The 25,807-nt window shown below is 41.9% G+C and overlaps 1 protein-coding gene across 3 annotated transcripts in view; it reads right to left on the bottom strand.

Moving 5' to 3' along the window:
- The window catches only part of Auts2 (activator of transcription and developmental regulator AUTS2), a 1,095,788-nt gene that overhangs the window by 812,403 nt on the left and 257,578 nt on the right, over positions 1-25,807 (bottom strand). For all 3 annotated transcript variants that reach the window (XM_075977650.1, XM_075977670.1, XM_075977660.1), the window contains exon 2: positions 7,927-8,139. In XM_075977650.1, the coding sequence (XP_075833765.1) occupies positions 7,927-8,139 (213 nt within the window). The remainder of the gene's footprint in view (positions 1-7,926; positions 8,140-25,807) is intronic.

Raw genomic sequence — 25,807 nt, 5'->3', positions numbered from 1 at the left:
TTGACTGCAGCTCATATTTCTTAACAGTCGCTCCAGGTACCTCCAGGCACTTAGCTATTACAGCAAATTTATGAAAGAGCACATAGCAAAGTTCATATGTCCTTTCATTATGAAACTTCAATCCCAAATTACATCCGTGTTTCAAACACTCCTGTTTCCAGACTTCTGTTGGCTCTGCAGTCACGCTGGATAAATACCTGTGTGGTTTTTGGCCTAGATTTTCACTCAAAACTAATTAGCAGGTCTTCAGAAATGTGGCTTGAGCTAGATTTGTTTAATCTAAGTTTTCCATTATAAATCTCTCTTTGTAAGTTAATTTCTACAATAACCAATATCACAGGGTGCTCCCAAGACAGTGTTAGTCGTACTGAAATAAAGGACAAACCTAGGGTAGCAATCCCAGCAGGAAAAGACATTCACTGGACATTCTGCTCCCCCAGGAGGGGAGGAAATACATCAGAAGGTCCATTCAACTGGCCTTCCTGCACCAACATTACACCTCCCACTCCAGGTGAGACCAACGTGTAATGCCTGCACAGAGAGCAAAAGCAAATTACCTTGGATATCTCTAGTAACAGATCTGATATAAAGATGGGGACCATGATCAACCTCTGCCCTTAGAGTAAGTCCTATGTTTATAGCTTACAAATGGCAATGTCAAACAAACATTCTACCATGTTTAATTCTGTTGTGGTCATTTTTCCAGACAAAGGAAAAGGTTTCTATCTAACACTCAACACCCATGCAGGGTTACTAGCAATTTCCAAGTCCCAAACTTTTAGCAGTATACATTAACTTAAAATGTGTGCAATTATGATTCAAATTTCTTTTTTTAAGGTGGTACTACACAACACTATCTTCTAAGCCAAACACCAGCCATGCTTGAAAAAGACCATCAAAGAAAGGCTCACTAACTATGGATTTGTTAATGTTACTGTATCTCATAAGATGGTTGTATGATTATCATGAATGAAAAAGAAAGCTGGAAACCTTAAGCAAGCTACAAATGTCTGAGAAAAGTATGTAAAAGGTCAAAGTTCAAAACACTGATGTAAAATCTCTGCTTAAATTAGAGGAGCTACTGGTCTACTCGCCATCATCATTACAAGGATGGCTTTAAAAAAGGTGTTTGGGTAATCAAAGCTTAATTGTTTAGTTTATGCCCAAATTTTATCTAAATATTATACAGTATTTAAGAGTACCACACTGGTGCTGGGCAGTGGTGGCGCACGCCTTTAATCTCAGCACTCGGGGAGGCAGAGGCAGGCAGATCTCGGTGAGTTCAAGGCCAGGCTGATCTCCAGAGTGAGTTCTAGGACAGGCTCCAAAGCATAACTAAACAGTAAAATGTATTGTGTTTAACGGTTTAAAGGATCACACTCCCTAGATATTAGAATTAATTCCATATGAAACGCTACTCTGACAACTATCTTTCATTAAATGATTTTACCTTTCGATCAGGAAAAAAAATGCTTCCCAGACACAAACTATCATGAAATTGCCTCAATCCCAATATTGCAGTGTCTATCTGCAGCTAAGAGACACGGGTCTACTACCATTTTCAAATGATGGTTAAATTGCTTTTCTCCCTCACTAGAAGCCATTTGGGTGAGACCGCACACTGACTATACTATAAACTTCAAGAGCCATCGAAGTGCCTAAAAACAGATGTGGGGTTCATCACTCTAGGGACCAACCGTGGACTGGTTGCTAATACACAGAACGATCCTGAGAAAGGAAGGCAGATTCTGGCTATGCTGAAGTAGCCTCTAGCTCTCTCCTTTACTCCTTCTGCTCCTCTGCTTCTACAGAAGGGACTACAGACAGAGCTCCAGATGCACCGCCTGCAAGACTTCTGTCACAGTACCCTAACTCGCCACAGGAAACCACCTCATAAGTCACCTCTCTCCTGGAAACACACCGAATAGATTCCTCGTCCCTCACCAGAGCAAGAAGCAGCTAGAGGTTACTGCCCCTTCCCAGTGTGTGATAAACTCTGAAAGGAGACGGATAAATCAGAGTACCCAGGAACATGGTATGTGGAGTAAACTAGGGCAGACTCCCTGAGACTGCAACTTCTTGTTCCCAGACGACGCTTCTATAAGAAATGTCAAAAGGCATAGGGGTGAGTATCTAGGCATGGCACTAAAAAAAAAAAAAGAATCTCAGGGGCTTTGTAAACTACTCAAAGCATCTTATGTTTAAAGGACTTTCAACCTTAGGTTTCTCCCATCCTAAAAGATGAATCTGTTACTTTTCATTTACCATTTCTTGATATTTGGTATTGTTCCTTATCATTCAATTTGTGTTCATGCCAGGGACCACAATTTCCTTGACAACAACTTCCATCACCCAACTACATCCTGTTTAGCTGAATTAGCAAGTTCTTGGTCAGAGATATCTTGAGACTGTCCTCTGGCTACCACATACACTTACATTCACATATATGTGCATATACATATGCATCATATATGTGCACAGACACAGGTTCCTGTACACACATGTTCACATAACCAAATGAGGGGCTCTCGCTTGCTTTAGACTATTTCCTCCTGGTGCAGTTCATATTAGATAGGACAAAGTAATTGTTTAAACAGAGATTTAGAACTCCAATTGAAGCTCAGAGTCCTCCCAACTCTCATCAACTTTTCATCATAGCGACATTATTTTTAAAATCCTTTTGTCTTCTCTGTGCTTTAAGCTACGAAGTACTAAATTTTGAAAGCAGAAATTCCTATGGTCTAGAAGTTAAGGCGTATATAAGAAAGAAAATCAAAGTTTCCTTATTGCTCAGGGAAGGCTTAAATTTTCCCCAAATGCTCTGTGAGAAGCCATACTTTGGTTAGAGGGTTAGGAAACACACAGCTTTGTATTCCTTGGTGGTTACAGTGTGACATAATATGCCAATTAAAGAAAGGTCCTATGGAGAGGTACAGTGTCCTCTCCATATGCCCCCATGTCAAAGCAGAACTAAGTTGCATTCCTTCTGTCATCAGCAGTCAAAGCTAACGTTCCAATGACAGCACACACCATAAGTATTCATTAGCTCTACACAGGAGAAACATCACCTGACTATCCTACAATCCAAACAGCCAACATCTCAATGATATAGGCTATGCCTTTTTGTTCACCGTGATGGGACCTGTTGACTACTGAAATTCAATCAAAAAGGGAAAAAGTAGGAAGGATCATTGGGACCTCACCTGAGCCTTCAGCCACTTTGTAGCCAAATTTGTGTATGCAATTCTGTCAATTTACAAGTGGCCACTAGTTTTGTGGAGGTACTGTTGCATACAGGTTGGCCAAGGCCAACTAAAGACACTCCATCTACAAGGCCATGGAGAAACCATCAGCTGTACTAAGAGAATACTTTCAAGGGCTCCTGTTTTTGAGTCACCCACACTACTGTGAGAAAGGCCACACCCCGAATTATAAGTAAACCCAAAAAAGTCAGTTAGTTCCCTAGAGTGAACTTTGGTGGAATTTGACTTCGGAGGATGAGGGTAGATGTCTTTCCCTGGGAGAAAGCTTTGAAAACAGCAGGTCACAGAGACATTCACTATTTCGTGTCATAGCAATTTGCTCCTTTGATCGGATCTATTTTTCTGCTCTTTTGAGAACTGGGGACAGAGTTGTTCAAACCTGTAACCATTTGGCGAGGCAGTTACTGATCAGCTCTCTTCTAAGACAGTAAGTATTTGTCCATAAAAACAAAATCCAGCCAATGAGCTAAGTGCCAATTAAAACACTTTCTTTTGACAGAATGGAAACATATCATAGGAGCCGTGGTTTTATAATCAGACAAGGGAAGGAAAAGCAATTTGGTTTTAGAACTACACCTTTTTTCCCGTTCTCTCTAAAAAGGATATAATTGCACTCTCAGAGTGAAAAGATTAGTTGCCTTCAACAGACTCTCAGGGAAAAAAAAAATCCTATTATTTCCTCTCTACTAAAGAGTAATGTCTTCCATAATTACAGGAAAGCCATGTATTAAGTTGCCTGCTCAGGAAATGCCATCCTAATAGAATGCAAAGTTAATTCACTCTCCGCATGTCAAGAAGGAAGACCAGGCCCTCTCTTCTCATGCCCATCGTCATCTGTAAGTCTTCAGACTGTAACTCCCTCAGCCAGAGGCACTCAAGGACAATCCATTAATTTAAAAACTCTCCTCAAGGTTCACTCTGAAGACCCCCATCAAGCACAGACAGTCAAATTCATCAGATTCAGTTACTCTACAGGCAAGGAGTCAAAGGACAAGAAAGGGACTGTGATATGTATTGGCCTAGCACAACACAAAAGCAATCCTACCTACCGTTCTAAGATGTTTAAATTATAGTGTGTGTGTGTGTGTGTGTGTGTGTGTGTGTGTGTGTGTGTGTGTGGTATATGTGAGTATATGTACTTGCTGGAGTTGGTTCTTTTCCTTCTACCGTGTGAGTTCCAAGGATTAAATGTAGGTCATTGAGGTTGGTAGCAAAGGCCATTACCTGTTGACCCATCTCAATCACCTCTATCTAGACCTAGAATTCTAAACATACTGGGTCTCACCTTTTACCAGTCAGTGTTCACACAAGACAAGATACCTTACCCTACAAATGTTTCTCCTCTCATTTAAGTATCTACATAGAGCCATTACTCAAACTTAAAACAAGTTGTGCTAAATAAGAAGGTGAACCCAAAGAAAAACATATAGGCATCCTCCTGAATATTAACCTTTATCAGGCGATGAAAGGAGACAGAGACCCACATTGGAGCACCAGCCTGAAATCTCAAGGTCCAAATCAGGAGCAGAAGGAGAGAGAGCACAAGCAAAGAACTCAGGACCCTGAGGGGTACACCCACAAAGAGACAATGGGGATATTCTATTGGGAACTCACCAAGGCCAGCTGGCCTGGGTCTGAAAAAGCATGGGATAAAACCGGACTTGCTGAACATAGTGGACAATGAGGACTACTGAGAACTCAAGAACAATGGCAATGGGTTTTTGATTCTACTGCACGTACTGGCTTTGTGGGAGCCTAGGCAGTTTGGATGTTCACCTTACTAGATCTGGATGGAGGTGGGTGGTCCTTGGACTTCCCACAGGTCAGGGAACCCTGATTGCTCTTCGGGCTGATGAGGGAGGGGGACTTGATTGGGGGAGGGGGAGGGAAATAGGAGACAGTGGTGGGGAGGAGGCAGAAATCTTTAATAAATAAATAAACAAACAAACAAGTTGTGTTCTTTCCGCCCACTATGGTCTTCCTTCACAGATCTCTTTGGCATTCTATTTGATCACATTACTGGTAATTTAAATAATCATGAGGCTCAGAAGGAATAACTTAAGAAACCAACTTCAGGAAATTCATTTTTCAGTAGGGTAGCAGCAGAGATTATTTACCAGTAACAAGTATCATGTTCTCACCTCAGTTATCAACTCTATTTTCTCTTAAATAAAATTATTCACAAACTAGTACATTCATGCATGAAGAAAGGACATAGGAAGATACGATGTCTTTGGAATTATAGGTGAAAGGTAGAAATCTTGATTATTTGCGGGGAAAAAAAGGACTCTTCAAACTAAAACAATGAAAGCTTGGATTTCAAATAACAATAGTACCCAAAGTAGCATTTAACCATGAAGACAAAAAGTTAATCAAAATCCAGACACATGACCCCAAGTCTTCTGTTATGATTATTAATGTTTTCAGAAATGAACCATGAAAGCCCTGGTTGCACAGAAATCACAAGAAGTACTTTAAGACCAAGGAAAGAAAAGTGAGATCAGGTAAGTGAAAAATACGTAACACTTGGCCTCCACATGGAAGTAAAGTGGTCTCTTGCCTGATAAGGTCAGTCCTACATCATGTCAGAAAGGCAAGAGGGTCTGGGTTGAAGGTGTCAATATTGTAAGCCGCTCTCCACTGGTAATTGTATTTTCATATCAGTTAGAAACACAAATTCCAGAGCGACATTACCTCTTACAGACCCTAGTCTTCCATCCCTTTCCCCAGCTCCTCACACCCAACACACACACACACACACACACACACACACACACAAAGGATCTTCATTTAACTTTGGTTTCTATCTCACTTTCCAACTCTGTACTCCTGCTGTGAACTCAGTTTATCCTGCTACATCTTATGCCTTCATGGAGAGCGGCTTCAAAGACAAATAATGCTGTCTGCCCGTGTTGTTCCTCGAATCTTCCCTCCATCCTATGATCTGCGGCTCTTTCCTCTCTATGCCCAATTCTAACATCAAGCAAAGACAACATAATATTCATGGAAAACAGAGAAAACTATGGGGCTAGAGAGATTATGTCTAAACTCCGCACTTCAAGGTGTTCTCTGACAAGCTCTTCATCTCCTGCAGTCCCAGTTTCCATTCCTCTAAAGCACACATGGTGACTACTCACGAGGCAGGGTTACTGAATGTCTTGCTAGCTATGCCATACACCAAAAGCCTGTAGCATAGTTACTGTAGACTGTGTAACTACAGATAAATGTCAATAACACTACTGGCAAGTGAGTTTGGTGGTGCCTTGGGTCATATCTGAGGACATTACAATACAGGGCTTCTGTGTTCTCACTGACACCCATCCCTCTCCATGTTTCTACAAAGGAATGTCCTTCATTCTCTTTATGACACCAAGCAGCTCATTCTATCGTCTTAGGGATTTTATCTTTCCAAACCTCTAACTGATCGTCATCACTCAGAATACACTTCGGAAATTTTACACAAGTGACTTCCAAAGTAGCCTGACCATGATCAAGCTGCAAAGTTTACAGTAAAGATTCCCTTAGCTCATAGACAGAGGCTGGGGATTTGTGATTGGCGTAGTACATGATATGGCTGTGATAGCTGATGAGGTTTTAGAACCGCTGTTTTTTTGTTTTTGTTTTTTTTTTTTTGGTTTTTCGAGACAGGGTTTCTCTGTAGCTTTGGTGCCTGTCCCGAACTAGCTCTTGTAGACCAGGCTGGCCTCGAACTACCAGAGATCAGACTGCCTCTGCCTCCCAAGTGCTGGGATTAAAGGCATGCGCCACCACCGCCCAGCTGGAACCGCTGTTTAAGGGCGATCTCAGATCCTATCCTCTGCAGAGATATCTCTGCAAACGTGAAATGGGCTGCGCAGTCACCGTTCTGTCAACTAAGACTCCTTCCTTAGCTCCTCTTAAGTGACAGCCAATCTCACCCGATATCCTCTCTAAAATCAAACAAAACACACAGGATGCAGGTAACTCTACAAGCACGGACACAGCGGCGTGAAGAGAAACTGCTCTGGACAACTTTCTCAGTATCAATCCACCTCACCTAGGGATTTCCACAGGCAGAAAGGCTCCCCAAATGCAAAGTGTTGTTAACTGTTTCTGGATCCCTTTCAGCTAATTATCATCAGGCCAGAGACCATGCCCACAGCAAAACTTCTGTTCAAACGACTACAAAGACCATCCTGAGTCTCAGCGTAGTGGAGAACAATGGTGGCTCACAGATGGTCACACTTCAGCGCCAGTGCCCTCTCAAATGTCACAGTATGAACTTTATGTAAGGCCCTGCTCCCACACAGACCACCATTTTTAGCACATCGGAACCCTGAGATTTATATTGGCTAGGACCAATTTATCCAAACCATCTGTCCTCACCATGGAGCTCTCCACAGAAGCCAGGCCATGACCACCATATAGCGAGATCTCTGTGCCACCAGCACTGCAGAGAGCTCTGATTGCAGCCAACATTGAAATGAAAGACTGACAACGGTGGAGTGTTATTCAAATGTGGAGGACACACCTAAAGCGTGACCCTCTTGTTTACAATCATGCATACAACTTTCCAAAAACAATTAGTGCATCATCATATTAAGAAAACTGCCACCCACTGAGAACTACAGAGGCACAGGAGGGAAGACAAGGTCCTAGTTAAGAATGAACCAGGCTTGCTCACCTGTCTGAGTCCCTTTGGCAACTTCTTTCTCTTCCCAAGGTGCTGGCAGAGGTTGCGGTCATTTTCTCGATCTGAGCTGTAGTGGTGCGAGTGGCTGAGCCGGCTCTTCTTGGAGTGAAAAGACAAACCATTGGTAAGAGCTTCTCGTTTCTTCTTGGTCAGAGGAGTCTGCCGTTTCTCCACTCTTTCCTGAGGCTTAACTGCTACATCTTTCTGCAGAAAAGAAAAGGAAAGGGAAGTGGTGGTCACATGAGGATCTAAGGTCACAGCCTAAATACAGACTAAATAAGGTTAGAATGAGGGGATGGAGACAGACATGGTGGTCAAGTCTCCTGAACCCCTAGTGATACCACAGATAAGGGGATTCTATTCACCTGTGTGGATGTGTTTGGGTACAGGTGAGTGTCTTGCCCAGTTGCTCTCCTTGTTTCTGAGACACAGTTTCTCATTGGCCCAGAATTTGTGTATTCAACAAGGCTGGCTGAACAGCAAGCCCTATTAGCTCCTTCTCTCTGTCATCCTGGTGCTGGGACTATAGGTGTGAGCAGAGCCACATACATCCACTACAGCTCCAGAGACTTGGAACTGACGGGAGCAGTGAGGGAATAAAGAAAAGACAGCAAAGGGACACTCAGACTGGGGGGCTGGAGTTGAATGTGTATGGCTTGAATCTGAATCAGGGAGCCTGTGTACGTGGTACCATAATCCCTTGAAAGAGGAAACGGCACAAAACTGGACAGCTGGCTGCAGTAACCCCACTTGCTTTAGAATAAGCCAAAAAAAAAAAAAATCAGTCATTAAGATTTTCTTTCGAAATACACAAATCCAAGTAGCTAAAACATCCATACCTATTCAGCACAATATTGGGTTATGAGTGTAGCTATGCTGGCAGAGCATTTGCCTACCATGCATGAGGACCTGGGTTCCATTCTCAGTACCACATAAAACTGGGAGTGATAGTGCATGTCTGTAATCCTAGCACTTGGGAGGGAAAGACAGGAGGATCAGAAGTTCAAGACCATTCTCAGCTACACAGTGAGTTGTAGTGTGGGCTCCAAGAGATCCTATGTTAAATAGACAAATAAGAATTAATTCGCCTCACACATTTGATTTATTACAAGACCACTCCTCCTTTCATACTCAAGATGTGCCCAAAAGTATACTGAAAATTGTGTTCAATTCCATACAAATATAAATTAATATTTATGAGATTATAATTTTTCAAACTATTTTATTTTCCTGTAACATATTAATCAAGACATTTTCATGATTCTGAAGAACAGCTACAAAGAGTAAACGGACCCCTGCCAGGACATTAACTTCCCAAAGACCTGATAAGGTCTTAGAAACAGCAGTACAACCACCATTGCTCTAATTAATACTGAGAATATCTACTCTGGAGGGTGGCGGCAAGAGAATCTGTGTCTATGTAGCCACTTAAGAAGGGACTGACATCTTTTTAAGGAGTTTTTCATAATTTAAGAGCCTTAAGCTTTCAGACACTAGATGTTACGGCCCATCTCTAAAGAAAATTTATACTAGTAAAATTTATGACTATAGTCTCTTGATTGCAAATCTTGAATAAACCAGGCTACTGTTTGTTCACTGTATCTATAAATATTTGCTGACTGGTTACTGAATGTCCAGTAAAATAATTACTTACGTTTTCATTGACTATCTTGGGAAAAGGCAAAACTGTCCCATATAAATAAGAGAATCAAGAATAGGAGGATAGGGAGATGGGTCAACTGTGCTACAAATATGAGGACCTACATTCAAATCACCAGCATCCATCTAGAAAGCTGAGTATGGGGCACACCAGTTTCTAATTCCAGTGCTGTGGGGTGGGCAGATAAAGGAGGATCCTCATGCCGCTCCAAATGAGGCCTTGTCTTAAGGGAACAAGGTGGAGAGTGAAAGAGTCAGTGTAATGGCTACTCTTGTTTGCCAACATGACTACATCTAAGCAGTTGAGAACACCTGTGAGGGATTTTTCTTGTTTGAATCACTTGAAGTGGGGAGACTCATCCTAAAACTGGATCCTTTGAGGTGGGAAGATCTATCTTAAATTTTGGCCATGCCTTCCGGTGGCAGCCTATATAACAGACATGGAAGAAGAAAATACCTGCTCTTTGCCTGTCTGCCTCTGCCTCACTATTCCAAACCCAGCATGAGAGCCCACTTCTCCAGGATTCCAACGTATACTGAAAACCATCTGACACATCAAGCTTTACAGACTGAAAGCTATTGGATTATAAACGGCCATTGTTAGACTAGCTGGACAAGAGATATTAAGCCACTAATAAGATGGATGATAGATAGATAGATAGATAGATAGATAGATAGATAGATAGATAGATAGATAGATAGATAGATAAAAAACACACAAATAGATTATAGACAGATTATTGATAAAAGATAGAAGAATGGATGATAGATGAAATAGATGAATGATACATTGGATGGATGGATGGATGGATGGATGGATGGATGGATGGATGGATCAATGCATGGATAGATGGATCAATAGATTGATTCTCTAAGTTCTGTTCCTCTAAAAACTGTGGTAAATTCAGCATGACACCCACCCAATATGCTGCTTTGGTCATAAACATAGAAAAGGGCTGATTACAAACCACAAAAAGGCTGATTATAAACCAATCAATAAAATATAAACCTATCAATATTCAGTACAACTGTATGACTTCATGCATGGGCAAAAGTGCATATATCAACCCACTATCAAGGCATCAGTGGCAACTTATTTAAGAATTCCCTTAAAGAAACACTGGCTACTCTGAACAATGCAGCTACACAAAGGGAAGCCGTCTGGATTCTAAAAAGAACATTTTGGGATCAATGAGCAGCAATTTCAAAGGCTTGTTAATTCGTTAGTTGACTAGGCAAGCAGTTGCCAAGGGAGACAGTCCATCGGAAATACCTGCAGCGCTTTTCTAAAGTGACTCCACTTCTCATTCTGCAAGGAAAGCATTTAGCAAGTGAATGAAAGGTGGCAGCACATGCCACTTGAAAACATGCCACTTGGCAGAAGGATTATTGTAAACTAAAGGTACTTGAAAATCAGCAGATTCAAGAGGGACACTCTGCCCTCACTTAGCCAATAGAAAAGAAACATTCCCACAGAGGGAAGAAAGAGATGATGAGAGTGAGATGTCTGGCCTAGAGTGGGGGAGCGGAAATTCAGAAATGGGGACTGACAGCCCAGAAAAATATGCACAAATACATGGGGGAATGACTCCTTCTTTCTTTAATATCACCAAGATTTTGGATATGTCTCTTAAAACAGTAAGTAAGCATTCAGGGTAGGTCAATTTTAAAGGGTTGTTATTGTTGTTATTGTTGTTTTGAGGCTGTTTCAAGTACCCCAGGCTGGCCGGAAACACTAGGTCACAAAAGGATAACCCTGACTCCTGACCCCCCTATTTCTATTTCCTAAGTGCTGGGATTACAGACAAGAGAGCAAGAATTTTTATTTTCCTTTAGTGGCAGCTATTTATGTGTAAAATACATGTGATTCTCCTGTTAATCTATTTTAGGTCATTTTATTTCTCAGGGTCTGACTAAGACCCTAAAAAGCCAGAGATAAATCTGCCCCACCTAGGGCAAACCCTGGGAGGAGGCTGGAAGTGAGAAGTCTGATAAATCTGCTTAAGGGTATTCATTCATTTCCAAACACCCGCATAGCAGCAAAAGCCTGGCTGTGAAGCAGAAAGATTTAGACACATCTGCTGGCAATAGAAGGGGTAAGTGCACAGGCATGCACAAAGGAATCAGTTCTGTGAATGTTTGAAATTATGTGATTTTTAGGTCACTGGAGATGGAGGGCGGAATGACAGGAGCACATCCATTCAGAGGCTCAGACACTGATGAAGCAAAGCAATTTTCTTCTGAACCAGCCCTCTTCAGAACAGGTGATCTTATTCTTGACTTCCCCTTCTCCCAAATTACAATCTTCTGCCCAAGGCTTCCTCTGCTCCTCCTGAATTTCAAAATGAGAAGGTTCAGTGTTGTGCAAACTCAGGGAGGCTAACAGACTGCACACGAAACACAATGCAGGCTGAGGGGCCCCATTTGCTGATTACAGATGAAGTAGAGATGATGGAAAATGAAGGCACAATTTGCCTGCCTTGCAGAAAATGGGTTTTGGAAAGAGACTCTGTCTGATGTTTCCAATCACATTAATCTGAGGACAGTCCCTAACTGGTGAAGTGGCTGTGAGGTGTGTCTGTGTGTGTCCAAGGGTGGGAGCAGATGGAAGGTGGAGGGGGGAAGTTCAAACAAAACGTCTGCTCTGAGATACTTGATCTCCAGGACTGTCATAGTTTCCTTTCTGATGCTTTGACATACACCATAACAAAAAACTTTAGGGGAGGGCTTATTTGGCTTATACTTCCAGGTTGCAGTTCACCATGAACTCAAGGCAGAAACTCCAAGCAAGAACCGTGGAGAAACAAAGCCTGCTGGGTACATCACAAGGTCATGCTTAGCTGGCTTCCTTACACAGCCTAGGGGCACAACTACCCCCAGGGGCTGGGGCCATCTACATCAACTGGAAATCCAGACAATATTTTATATTGGCAATACCTAATATTGGCACATGGACAAATCTAATCTCGGAAATTCCTCAAGAGAAGCTTCTCTCAGATGAGCCCAGGCTAGGCTAAATTGACAATTACAGCTTAGTAGGTCAGTGAACAAAGAAGTGGGGAGAAGATGTAGAGATGCTCTTTCAGTCACAGGACATTAAAGGGTATTTCCCATTGTTTGAGTCTGCTGGGTCTTTGGTTGGTTTACTAAGAGACACGATGCTTGTTTTTGAATGACTTTGTCAACTATTTATTCCATACATGTAGCTGTGTAAAAGAGCTGCAAAGGTCTAATGTGATAAGTAAAAGGGTTTTTTTTTTATTAAAGTTCAGTGCTTTCATAATTCTCTGTCACTATATGCATACTACTCTCCACTTTGGAGTTTTAAACAAAGTTAATGAACAGAATCTCAGGGTCTCCATTTTTAGTGACTAGATATACAAACACAAAAAAAAATATTTTAAATCTCCTGTACAGCATTTAAAAATTAATCTCAGCCATGTAAGGTGGAACACATGAAAACCAAAACTTGATAGGTGGAAACAGGAGCATCGGGAGTTCAGTGTCTGAATGTGACCCTATGCAAAATACATGTACACACACAGAGAGAGCTTTAAATATTCATATCTTTAAAAATCAAGGGTTCAAGAGAGGAGCCTGTGGATAAAATGTCAATGGGGCAAGCATGGGAGTTCAAATCCCTAGCACCGACATAAATGCCAAGAAGAGATAATGATTGACCTGCAAACCCAGCACTCAGGTGGCAGAGATGGGAAAACTGGATGTATAGTGACTAGGTAGACTAGATGAATGGACACTATCTAGGCTAAAGTGAGAGTACCCTGCCTCAATGAATAACATCTTCATGTATTCAAGGAAGACACTGTTGTCAATTTCTGGACTCCACATGCGCACACATGCATGTGCATGCATGCCTATGTGCTAACATGTCACGTTCACAATGTGAATACACACACATATGTAAGCATGCACACTTGAACGCATCTGCAAACATGTTCACATTCACCATGTGCATATACAGATGCACATATGTAAGCACACGCACATATGTGAATGTGTCTTCCAATCCCAAAATCAATATGCTTGCTAAATGCCATATACTCTGCAATTTGATGGAAATAGCAAACAAGATTCCCAATCCAAAGCTGCTCAATCACAGCAGGAAAGAAATCTATAAATATTTATAAATATTTATTAGGGATTAATGAGCACTAGGCCGGATGCTCTGTTCTGCCACCTTTCACACCGCACAAAAGTACATTTCCTGGCTGTACCTAAGACCAAACACAAGTCAATGGAAAAGGAAGAAGGTCCGAAAGGACATACCCATGTACACCAGCAGCTGGTTTTAAGTAAGAACACAAATATAATTCTTTTGTTGTTGTTTTTGTTTTTTCAAGACATGATTTCTCTATGTAAGAACCCTAGCTATTCTAGAACTTATTTTGTAGACCAAGCTGGCCTTAAACTCAAATAGATCTGCCTGCCTCTGCCTAACAAGTACCACACTCTGCCACAAATGTGATTCTATAGAGAAGTCTTTTTAAAGTATATGTGTGTGAGCATATTCTCTATTTGTACAGTGCCTCCCTAGGCCAGAAGAGTACACTGGATCCAATGGAGCTAGAGTGACAGGCAGGTATAAGCCAACAAGTGTAATTGCTAGGAACCATATTCAGGTCCCTGGAAGAGCTGTAAGTGTTCTTAATTGCTAAACCAGCTCTGCACCCTCGAAAATGGTGGTAAAACACATTAATTGCATGCAAATACTTTTAACCCATACCTTGACCTGATTGGAAAAATTGCCCTTAAATAATTATAAAAAAAACTCAATAAATATATGAAATTTCTCCAAGTAAACATCACAAAAAAGTCTTATATCCTTGTTGTGGTACCAAAGTTAACATCCATAAAAAAGATAAACTGACAAATCAGAAATTAACACTTCTGTTCTTCAAAATGCCTTTTGAAGATTGTGGAAATTGCTCAGTGGTTAAGAGTTTGTTCGGATCTTCTAGAGGACCCAGTTTGTTTTCCATTACTCATTCTTGGTGGTTCACAGCAACCTGTAACTCCAACTCCAGGAGAGCCGATGTCTTCTTCTGGCCTTCTCAGGCACCTGCTCTCTTGGGCACATACCACCCCCACTACAGACATACACACACACAATATATATATATATATGACCACCATTAAAACAAGAAGACTTGCAGTATTATAGGAAAATATTTCCAAAATAGTTCTCTGATTAAGGTTTTTACAAAGAATACATACATTAGCAATTCTAAAAATACAAAGAAATCAATTGAACTTTCCTTTGGTAAAATGTTTGAACAGATAATTTTAGGTATCTAAAGAGGAAATGGGCAACGGAACAGTAACTACCTCCAGCATCATTAGGTGAATGCAATCTAAAACCACAATGAACACACACGTAAAGTAGAACGGTTGAAACGAGAAACACTGGAAACAGTGGGCATGGAGAGTTAAATAAAACCACACTGGTTAGAGGTGTGGCACCATCACAGGGGAAATCAAGAGAGTGTGAGACAGGAGCTAAAAGGGGGAGGCCGAAGGTGACTGGGAGAGAAGAAGAGAAGGGGAGAAAGAAGATGCACAGGCAGACACCAAGCAGTTCTCCTAAGCTTAGTTATAGGATGAGAACACATCTATCAGCTTAAGTGAGATTTTTGCGCTGTGAATTGAAAACGCCAACAGTCTCGCATTCCTGTAGATAATTGAGAGTTGGCTGCCTTTCGCCCTTAACACACTCGAAGTGGTTGAGTCCCTGGCAACCAGATGCTATTGCTTAAAACAGTTTAGGCTCTCAGCCCTGAAGGATCCCTAAAATTGGATTACAGTCCCTCCAGATAATCTGAAAAATACAGCATGACGAAAAGGAAACCTTAGGAAAAAAAATGAACTCCTCTGTAACAAGCAGCACTCTGCAAACTGAGAGCAGCATGACCAAGGGCAGAAAATCTCATCAGTGAGGGCTTAAGGGCGAGAATATATACAAAGGACCAAAGAAGCCACACAAAAAAGGAGTAAAGGGCAAGCCAGAGGCACAAGGAAACACCACCTAGTCCTCAGACAACTCTGAGGGTAAAGTTAGACTTCCCACCTCAAGAGACCAAAACACTCAGATTCCCAAGGGGTTTTTGCACCCTCTGATCTAAACCACAACAGTAATACACATCTAAAAGATGTGTAACCTGAATGATACCTTGCAATTAACCACTGCTTGATTCCATAACTGCATTATTTTGAAGCTAGGTTCTCACGTATTCCAGGACCAGCCTTAAACTCACAATGTAGTTGAACATGACTTTGAACTGATCCTGCTGCCTCTACCTCTCAAGTGATAAGATTATAGGCATGTGAAATGAACTAAGGGTTCTGTGTCTGCTGGATAAATACTTTACCAGATAAGCTACATCCCCAGCCCATGTGTTTTCTTATAAAGGATCTGAACAGACATATTGGTCTTATTTATTTATTTATTTATTAAAGATTTCTGCCTGCTCCCCGCCACCGCCTCCCATTTCCCTCCCCCTTCCCCAATCAAGTCCCCCTCCCTTGTCAGCCCGAAGAGTAATCAGGGTTCCTGTCCTGTGGGAAGTCCAAGGACCAAGCCACCTCCATCCAGGTCTAGTAAGGTGAGCATCCAAACAGCCTGGCTCCCACAAAGACAGTACGTGCAGTAGGATATATTGGTTTTTCAAAGACTCTTGGATGCCAATCAGATACATGAAAAAGCACTCCATACCACTAGCCATCAGAGATAATCAAATCACAGTTAGATTTCACCCTACAAATACGGTGTTATTTAAAAGACAGAAATTTGGTTATGAGGTTGTGAATATAAAGTTTTCAATAGTGAACTACGAAGGGTTTAGACAGCAAAGTCCTGCCATGGCTGAGATTTTTCAAGTGAATGTGTTGGATTTCTATAGAATTATTCTGAGTGCTGTGAACAAATACCAAACAACAGCAACAAAAACACTGCAGGAGGAAACGGTTTGTTTTGAATCACAGTTTCGGGGTACAGTTCACTATGGCGGCAGGAGTGTGAAGCAGGTGGTCACACGGCATCCACTAACTGAAAACAGGGCAAGGTGAACTTTAGCACACAGAACCCATGCTCCTTCTAATTCAGTCTAGGACGCCAACATTCAGGGTGGGTCTTCCTACCTCGATTAACCCAATCTGGAAACGCCCTCCCATACATGCTCAGTAGTGTTTCCTAGGTGACGCCAAATCCAGTCATGTGACAATGAACATTAACCACCACATCTGTCAAGCAATTATGTAATGTCAGTAACTTCCGACTTTCCAGAACTATAGTCACTGGAGTTACACAGGTGGAGGGGGTGCAGAGAAAAGAGAGGGCAAATGTGCAGATGGCTCCGACTCCATGAACCATATTGCATCACTTCTCAAATGTGTTTTAATTATCTTTGAGGGGGGAGGGGGAGAGGGGGAAAGAGCAATGTATTTCACACACATAAATCTACAGTTCTGTATCAGAGGATCTCTTATGCTCGTAAAATTCCCTAATGTTATTACCTTAAAAAGCTACTTATCATACAGAAAATGCTCAACAAATGCAGCTTGTAGCTCATGAATTCGAACTTTCTTCCAGGTAGTTTTACAGCCTTTCCAGCAACTGTAATTTCTCTTATCTAGATGCACTACACACGCCTTTACCCTAATTGTGCTATAACTGGAGCTATCTATGTCTATAGATAAGCATTTACTGAGTCAAGCCATTTCTAAATATAAAGCAAGGACTAGTAAAATGATTTTTTTCATAACCAGTAACATTTTTATGTCTCTCATTGAACAGCCTAGTAACTTTATACAGCAGACAATATCATTGTCATTTTATAGCTGAAGGAGCTGAGGCATGGGAAGCAAATGACTATTCAAATAAAGACCATCAGTGATTGGCAACACAAATAGAAGGGCCCATGGTTTATATCCTGTGTTCTTTCCCAATTTCCGAATCATAATAGAAGTACTTGTAAGTTTTAGGATTATGGACTTCTACTTGCCAAAAACTTTACATCTAGTTTATAATTGCAACATTGCAAAAATATTCCGTGCACCTCTATTTCCCTCCTCACATGTAGTTATGGGAAAACCATACCTCCTAGTTGTCAAGCACAGAACTCGTCCTAGCTCAACCCAGAAACAAAGAAACCTAAACACAAGTAAAGCCTCTGGCTCTGTGCTAAAACTGACATTTTATTTCGGTGGTGAAAATTAGGAGAGAATTGGGCGTTTCTGACCTTAAAAATAAAATACACAGCTATACAAAAGCTCAAAACACTGTGTCCCAAACACTGTCCTGATGTGACGTGATAATGGGTGACAGCGGCTCTATAAATACCCACAGGTATAAAACATAGACCCCGCACCCCATTAGCACATGTTGCTAATGCCCCATCATGAAATGAGATACACAGAGAATCTTCACACAGAGTTCCTCGAGCCCTGGAGCTGGTTTGCACAATTCCAACCTCTAACTCTACATTTGTTTTATGCCCCTACTCCGTAACCTTCAGGTCCTCTATTTCAGGACTTTACAGACAGAATTTTATTTCTTTAACATCACATAGGTAAAAATAAAACTGACGTACAGGTTTGCATTGGAAAAAAATTTTAAAACTATAAAAGATACACCCAATGACTTGAGACCCACAATTGAACAATGCCTTGAAGTGTCTCTGCACTGAGAATAAAGTAGACTCTGCAGTTACAGTAGATGGTCCGGCATTCCACTTTGTACAGTATGGCCTGACAGAGGAAATACAGCGTCAGCCTGCCTGAGAGCATCAGGTGCTAACTCTGAAGCAATTAGTTTATATATACAGAGGACCAGACTATCTCCCTGTTTATTGTGACAAGCCGAAGGTTTGTGTCTATACTAAGGCTTCCTACAGATAGATTTTGTGATATTTAGATACTTATTGATCCTATCAGATTTGATCATGGAATCAATCTTTCCCTTCAGAGGCTCTGGGTTAATGGCAAAGTTTATTAAACTGCAGGCAGTCATTCAGAAAAGATCAATAAAGACATGATTACAGGGTAACCAGAGGATTAAACTCCAGATTTATCACAAAATTAAACTGAATTAAATGTTCACTTGAAATGCTGTCAATACTTTTAACTCACAAACTATGCTCTTTCTGTGTTTACCTAATAGGCCATAGGGATGTGTGATTTGAGAAAATGACTGCTACACAAAAACATAAGCCATAAAGAGGAGAGTCGCTTTTGGAAAATTCATCTCTAATAGCTGAGCACTTTCAACTTACTGGAGTTTTAGTTGCCATCCGCAGACACCATTCTGCCCATCCCTGAAGTCTAACAATAATACATCCTCAGAGGTCTACATACATATTTGAAATTGGGCACATAGATTATATACACTTTCCTCGTATTTTCAAAAAGATACTTGTGCCGTGGCACCAACAGTCCTTAGTCCCATAAAGAGAGAGGACTGGAAGATGTTATCAGGATGCTGGAAAATCTACCACCCCTTCCCCATCCTAGGAAGAGGCATCAATGCCTTTGCAAAACCAGCCAATTACATTCGTAAACATGAAATCCCATCCCCAGCTTCTGAAAGGCAACCACTCACTGAATGAACTGGCAGCTTTGCACACATGCATCATCAGGAGGGAAGTCGATACCCGTGACAGCTGTTAAAGCTGGCATCAATACCACAGTGAGCGAGAAAGAACAGCTCCGCAGGACCTGTGATGAGAAAGGCCAGGCCCGCAGTGAGGCTGCCTAAGGGGTGCACTCAAGCATATGCGAAGGTTGCTCAGGAAATCAGTTTTGGGGGAAAAACTGATCCTGTGATTTAAGCAATATTTCTACTCTGTAACTAGGACATGTCATCCTACCGATGACATGGGCCCAGCACTACCCTACCTTGATGGCCAACAGGCTCTGTTGGCTTCTAATCCAATGTAATAGTTGTGTTGTCCAACGGGGGGGAAAACTAGGATGGAGTCAAGATGCTGAGCTGACAGTACACTGCAATTTTCTTATCCCCTCCCGAGCCTACTGACTGCAGGAGTAGTCACTTCCTTTCCCGGCATCATGAAACTTTACACCCTTGACTGTGCTGAGGGAGGGCTCCAGATGTACTTGCGTTCCTTAACAGCAGAGTCACCTTCCTGAAGGAAAGCACTTGGTCTCCATCTCTGAATTGGAAGCTGTGTGATATACACAAGCTCACAGCTTCTTACAGTCACAAAAAAGTTAAGTTTCCAAGAGCATCCCGTATCAACAAGCCACCCCAAGGAAACTGACAGATTCGCTGCTGTGATCCTGTTCCCCAAAATATTCCCTCTGTGTCTTTACTCATTTTGGCCCTGGCCCCAACTGGTGCTCTTATGGTAGCCCATCCAGGTACAAGGACTAACCTTGCCACTTAAAGCCTTGTGGCCATGCCTAAATCTCCAGTCCCTCCTATATCACTTCTCTGTTAGATAATATATACATTAATACAATGCCTGTCAAGATCAAAGTTTTATTACTCTTGGGGGCAAGATGGGCAGCGGGGTCTTGTTTAATTCAAGCTAGTCTGGAACTCACTATACACCCAGCAATGAACTTGACCTTCTGGTCCTCCTGCCAGGACCTCCCTGGTGAGCACTGGGAATCCATGTACCACTACACTTGCTTTATACTGTGCTGGGAATGGAATCCAGGCCTTTATGCATGTTAGGAAAGCACTGCACTAAGGGAGCCGCAGTCCCAGACCCAAAGTTATTTCTACTAATTAACTTTCCTGAGGCCATCTGGGAAGTCTGAGGACCTGATGGAGATCCACATGGCTACAAAGTCCACATCCTCACAAGGGTGAGAAGGAATCAGATGCCTGGAGGACTGTCTAAGCCCTGTGGTTTGAAGCTCATTGTTTCCAGACCTCCACTCTGGTTGTAAGCTTGTTTGCTTTTAAATATAAGCAAATCACTTGGCCTATTAACTTGAAATAATGCAAACAAAATACCTTTAAAATCCTGTTCAAATACTCAGGCCATATAAATTTCCAGGGTGTCTTCATGTCTTCGTAAATCTTGTGTGACTTATGGGACACACAAACAAAAAAGAAATTCACAAAGAAAAATAGAAAGAAAATTGGGTGGGTAGGGAATATGGCACAGAGGCAAAAAAGCATTATCCCATGACACGGAAAGATGGAGAACTTCTAAAAAGTTTGGAATGGAGGAGATTAACAATTTGTACTCTTGATAGATCAAACACTTAAAAGGTCACGCTGTTAACTATCCCAAGAGAGAAAGACGAGAGAGATCTGGGAGAGCTGTTGCTGATGATCCTATCATTAATCTCCTCTTCACTGATTTATCCCTGCTGGATTACCCAATGAGGTATTTGTATGTTCCCAAAAAGAAAATAGATGCATGACGCAGTTAAACACAGAAAAAAAATCACAAGCATGTTGGAGTCTAGGATCCTGATAGCAACACCCACAAGCACACACATGTACATAGCACAGTGGGGTTGTTGAACTCTACCAGGAAATCCCACAATCCTGCACCTGGCTTAAGGGAGAAGAGGGAGATGGGAAAAATGAAAAGGGGGGGGGGGGTGCCCTCCTTCCAGCTGAGCACTGACACATACAGTACGGTTTGGGAGGCAACTTTATGTGCTCTTAGTAGTAGATTAATGAATGTAATTACCTAGCATTGTGGCGGCGAATGCTGCAAAAACTATAATTTATAGAGCGCTGTAAAGTTCTAATGTGTTTTTATGTCCATAAGCTGCTTAGCCATAATCTAATGCATTTGTACAAGAACAGCCTAAGTGGCTCTCAGCAGAACAGTGAACACAAGTGTCTGAACCTTGGTGATTCCACCCGTACGTCTTTATAGCCCAGCCCCGTGTGGTAAGCATCTGAGGAACACAGCTGCTGAATTATACAAATAATTCCAGAGACAGTGAAAGGCTCTCAGCCTCTCTCACCAGGAGGAACGTTTCTGGCTGTCAGAGGGCTGCAGGCTTTAATTAAATGCTGGAGTGGGTTCCCAACACACATTTGGTGGTTATACTGTCTTTCTCCACCCTCTCCTCTAGCCCCACAGCCCCACACTCCACTTCAGAGACAAGATGTGGAGTGAAGTTTAAAGAATGTAAAGGGGGGAAAGATTCTTTTAGTAATTGAAAACTGTCTTCTACCTTGGAAAAAGGCCCGCCATTTCTGACTAGTCTCTGATTCCACCACTATGTTTGTAAGCAACGACAAGAACTCGTAACAAATCTGACACCATCGGTAGACCACCCATCAACGACATCAGCAGGCAGAAATATCTTAGTGACTGGATACCCACAGTGAAGGTGGGGTGGAAGGTCCTAATGGCAGCAATACTTACAGGAACAGCTTACTACCTACTAGAATAAGATGCCTATCGCAACCACTTGAGGAGGATCTGTTAAAACATTTTTAAAAGGCCATGGTTTAGATTGGTAAGTCAGGTGCTGGAAGCAGGTTCTTACTCCAAATCATATGACTTAACCTTTCCCTGATGCAGGATTGCCCTCTGTATGCTATCAATATCATGGGTTAATAAAGAAGCTACTTTGGGCCTATTGCAGCACAGAATAGGGCAAGGCGGGAATTCCAAGCAGATAGAGGAGAGAGTAGGCAGAGTCAAGAGATGCTATGTAGTCACCACAGGAGACAGACGCCAGATGAAACCTTACCGGTAGGTAAAAATCACGTGGCAATACAAAGATTACTACAAATGGTTTAAGATATAAGAGCTAGCCAAGAAGAAGCTTAAGCTAACAGGCCAAGAGTGTTGTAATAATACAGTTTTTGTGTGATTATTTTGGGTCTGGGCAGCTGGGAAAAGAGCAAGCAAACATTTCCCTCTTCTGTAAATTGTTGGTGATGATAGTATTTACTCATAGGATCATGGTAAGGCAGTATGTCTTACCAATATTGTGACCCTTTAACAAAGTTGCTCATGCTGTGGTGACCCACAACCATAAAATTCCTTTCACTGCTATTTCATAATTGTAATTTTGCTACTGTTATGAACAATAATGTGAATATTTATGTTTTCCAATGGTATCAGGCAACCCTTGTGATAGGGTCATTCGATCCCCACCACTACCACCCAAAAGGGAACCTGACTCACAGGTTGAGAACTGCTGCCATAAGGGTTGAATGCCTTAGTTCATTGTAAGTGTACTTAGAACGCTGTCAGGACCTGCAGCATAGTCAGTGCTTATTATCCATCATTATGATCTAGGAATCAATGGAATGTGATTATGCTAGCAAGAGAGGAAAGAGCAGAAAATTGCCTTCATTCTTCTACAAGCACATATCCAAGAGTTTCCCATGTCTATAACGGAGAGTCCAGTGGCTGGCATGCAGACAGCAGTGCTGAACTGAGAAAGCAGGTGCACAGGAGAGTGTACATCCATGCACATACTGAACAAGCAATTCACTCCTAGCAATAGGAGGCCCCAAGGGCAGATGTGTCACAGTGGTAGGAGATGCCACTGGCTCATCCTCTTCAGAATCAGCACAATTAAACATTTTGATCACCAAATAAATATTTGGATCATATTTAAAAAAAACTTCAAGATGAGTATCCAGCCCCAGCCCATGTGTGTGTACATCCCTATGTATTTGAAGGTACATGGTGAGGACACACATAATGAGGCGAGAAGACAACTTTGAGTAATGCTTCTCAAGCACCCTGCATCTTCTTTTGAGATGCAGGCCTGGAGCTTGCCAAGTAGGTTAGATTGGCTAGATAGTGAGCCCTAATGACTGCTTGTTTGTACCCTCCCAAACTAATATTACAGAAGTTCAAACTCACACCCAACCTCACTTACTAGTGTGTGGTGAATCAAACACAGGACAAGCTATCTTTTAAGCACCCAAGTAAGAATTATGGTAAGAGTTGCCAGAGGAATTAGTAATGGGACACAATGGCATTACATCAGTGACTATACAAGGACAAAATGCTAGCTCAAAGACAAAGACACACACACACACACAAACACACACGGTGAATTACTATCGAGGCGAACATAAAATTGATGTTCTTCTTGTTAAAAAACATACTGCTCCCCTGAACTCATTGAGATGAGCAATGTGATTTAGATTCAATTAAAAGTTCTAGGCTGTCCAAAGGAGAAATTCTACCTTATTGGCTTCAAGCCGGAGAGACCTTTAAAAGTTCATCCATGATCTAGACCTATCGGGGGCAGTTACACACCCAACTTGTACACAGAAGTGTCACTTTAAAAGTAGATACTTCCTACCTCCTCAAAGATTAATGGACACTAACGGTGCGCATTGGTCCTTTCTAGGATAAAAACTAGAATAGAAAAAAATCCTTTCTTGAACAAAACTGTTGCTCTAAGTCTATGAAAGCTGGACTTTGGTTTGTGGCAACTCTGTCCCTGGGATCTGCCCACTTTCCACTTCTTGTCTTAGAAATTACCACAAGCAGACTTCAAGAATCACCTCCTCTTTAGCTCTTGCAGTCTTTACAAGAAAGTCACTGGCCACATGAGAAACTTCCTCATACTCACTAGGTTCTCACTCAACCAGCCGCCAAGCTCCTGTATGACTTGCTCAGCCAAGTTACACTATGGGAAAAGAATTTTTAATTGTCTCCTCATAGACTCTTCTTGATGGTACCTACATCGATCTCAACCTGCCATGCTTCCGGAACACCTAAACAGGTATATCTATTTCGCTGTTTCCTGTGAGATACTCCGGGGCACCATATTGCTTAAAGCTACCATCACAGCTCTGGTTTCCCACCAGACATGCCATCACTCCTCATTATGTCTCAGGCATAGCCCCTTCTCTATCTGTACGCCCTGGAAGGAAATATCTCTCCCTTTCAAGCTCAGAGCATTTTCTGTGTACCCAAGTGTCTGTAAGAGGGTCAACTAGGAGTTACAAGCACATAAAAATGTCTACTTAAAAATGCTTTCCATCTCATTCTTCAACGAATTCTAATTTTGTGTCTGTTTTATAGTATAGAAGTACTATGAATAAAAACGCACAAAATAAGGATTTCTTAGTCGAAGCGACCCTGCTGAGAGGAGTACACTACCACAAAGGTGTGAAAACAAGCAGGCCACAGGCTCAAGATAATAAGGGCAAGCGTTGCCCAGCCTGATGATGCCTGCATTGGATGGAAGGAAGAGAGCCAACAAGTTGTCCTTAGACTTCCACAGACATAGATAGTATGCACACACACATGCACGTGCTCAAAATTGATGAATACAATGTAATGGGAAAGAGTGGTGGGTGTTGGCTTGAACTACAGAGAGGAGTAAGCACCCACCCCAACAATCAAAATCTCTCTCCAGATTGCAATACTCAAAGCTTTTAGCAAAACATCACTAATTGACTTAGTCATATAAGAAATACATGTTATAAATCACAGTCTCTAACGTCAGGAGGCAGAAAGGGGTCTTCAGTGAGAGAGGAGAAAGTGTTCTGTGAGAGGAAAATGGTGCCCTGTAAGGAAGCAGAGGGTTCTCTGTGGGGTAGACATGAAGCTCTTCTGGTAGAAAAGAGTACTTCATGAGATGGAGATGGGTGCTGTGTGAAGTAGAAGGGAGTGTTGTGTGTGGCAAGAGAGGGTACTCCATGAGATGGGAAGTGAGAGGAAGGTGGTGCTCTGTGAAAGAGGGTGGGCACTCGGAGATGAGAGCCGGAGCTCTGTGAAGCGAGGCAGGTTACTGAGGAGGAGAAGGTGCAGTGTGAGAGGGAGTGCGCTGAGGAGGAGAGGGTGCTCTGTAAGGTGAGAGGGTATGGGAGGGGCTCTAGGAAACCAAACTCTTTAAATATTTGGCAAATAAATCTGTCACATAATTGTTAAAAGAAGTCACATTTAGAAGCAGTGTCAGACATTGTCCTTTCATATTCGTATAATGAAGACCAGGGGAATATTGCACCTCTAGCTAATAAGACCCAAGATACTGGAGGGCAATCACCAAGCACACCAGGTATTATACAACTGACCCCTCGATTTCTTTTGAGGCTAACTTAAAAATTTTCTTATTCGAATAGGATTCTGTATTGAAACAAAAAACAAAGATGTGATACTAATTACTAACCACCACATATAATTCTCTGGAAACTGAAGAAGTCCAACTTCATCCTGTCACTGCACCTGAAGTCAAGACAGATCTGTGAGAACTGCTGTTTCATTGGGAAGGTCAATGG

Source organism: Microtus pennsylvanicus, chromosome 1, assembly GCF_037038515.1.
Source record: "Microtus pennsylvanicus isolate mMicPen1 chromosome 1, mMicPen1.hap1, whole genome shotgun sequence".
Classification (NCBI taxonomy): domain Eukaryota; kingdom Metazoa; phylum Chordata; class Mammalia; order Rodentia; family Cricetidae; genus Microtus; species Microtus pennsylvanicus.
This window is presented reverse-complemented; position numbering and strand designations above follow the sequence as displayed.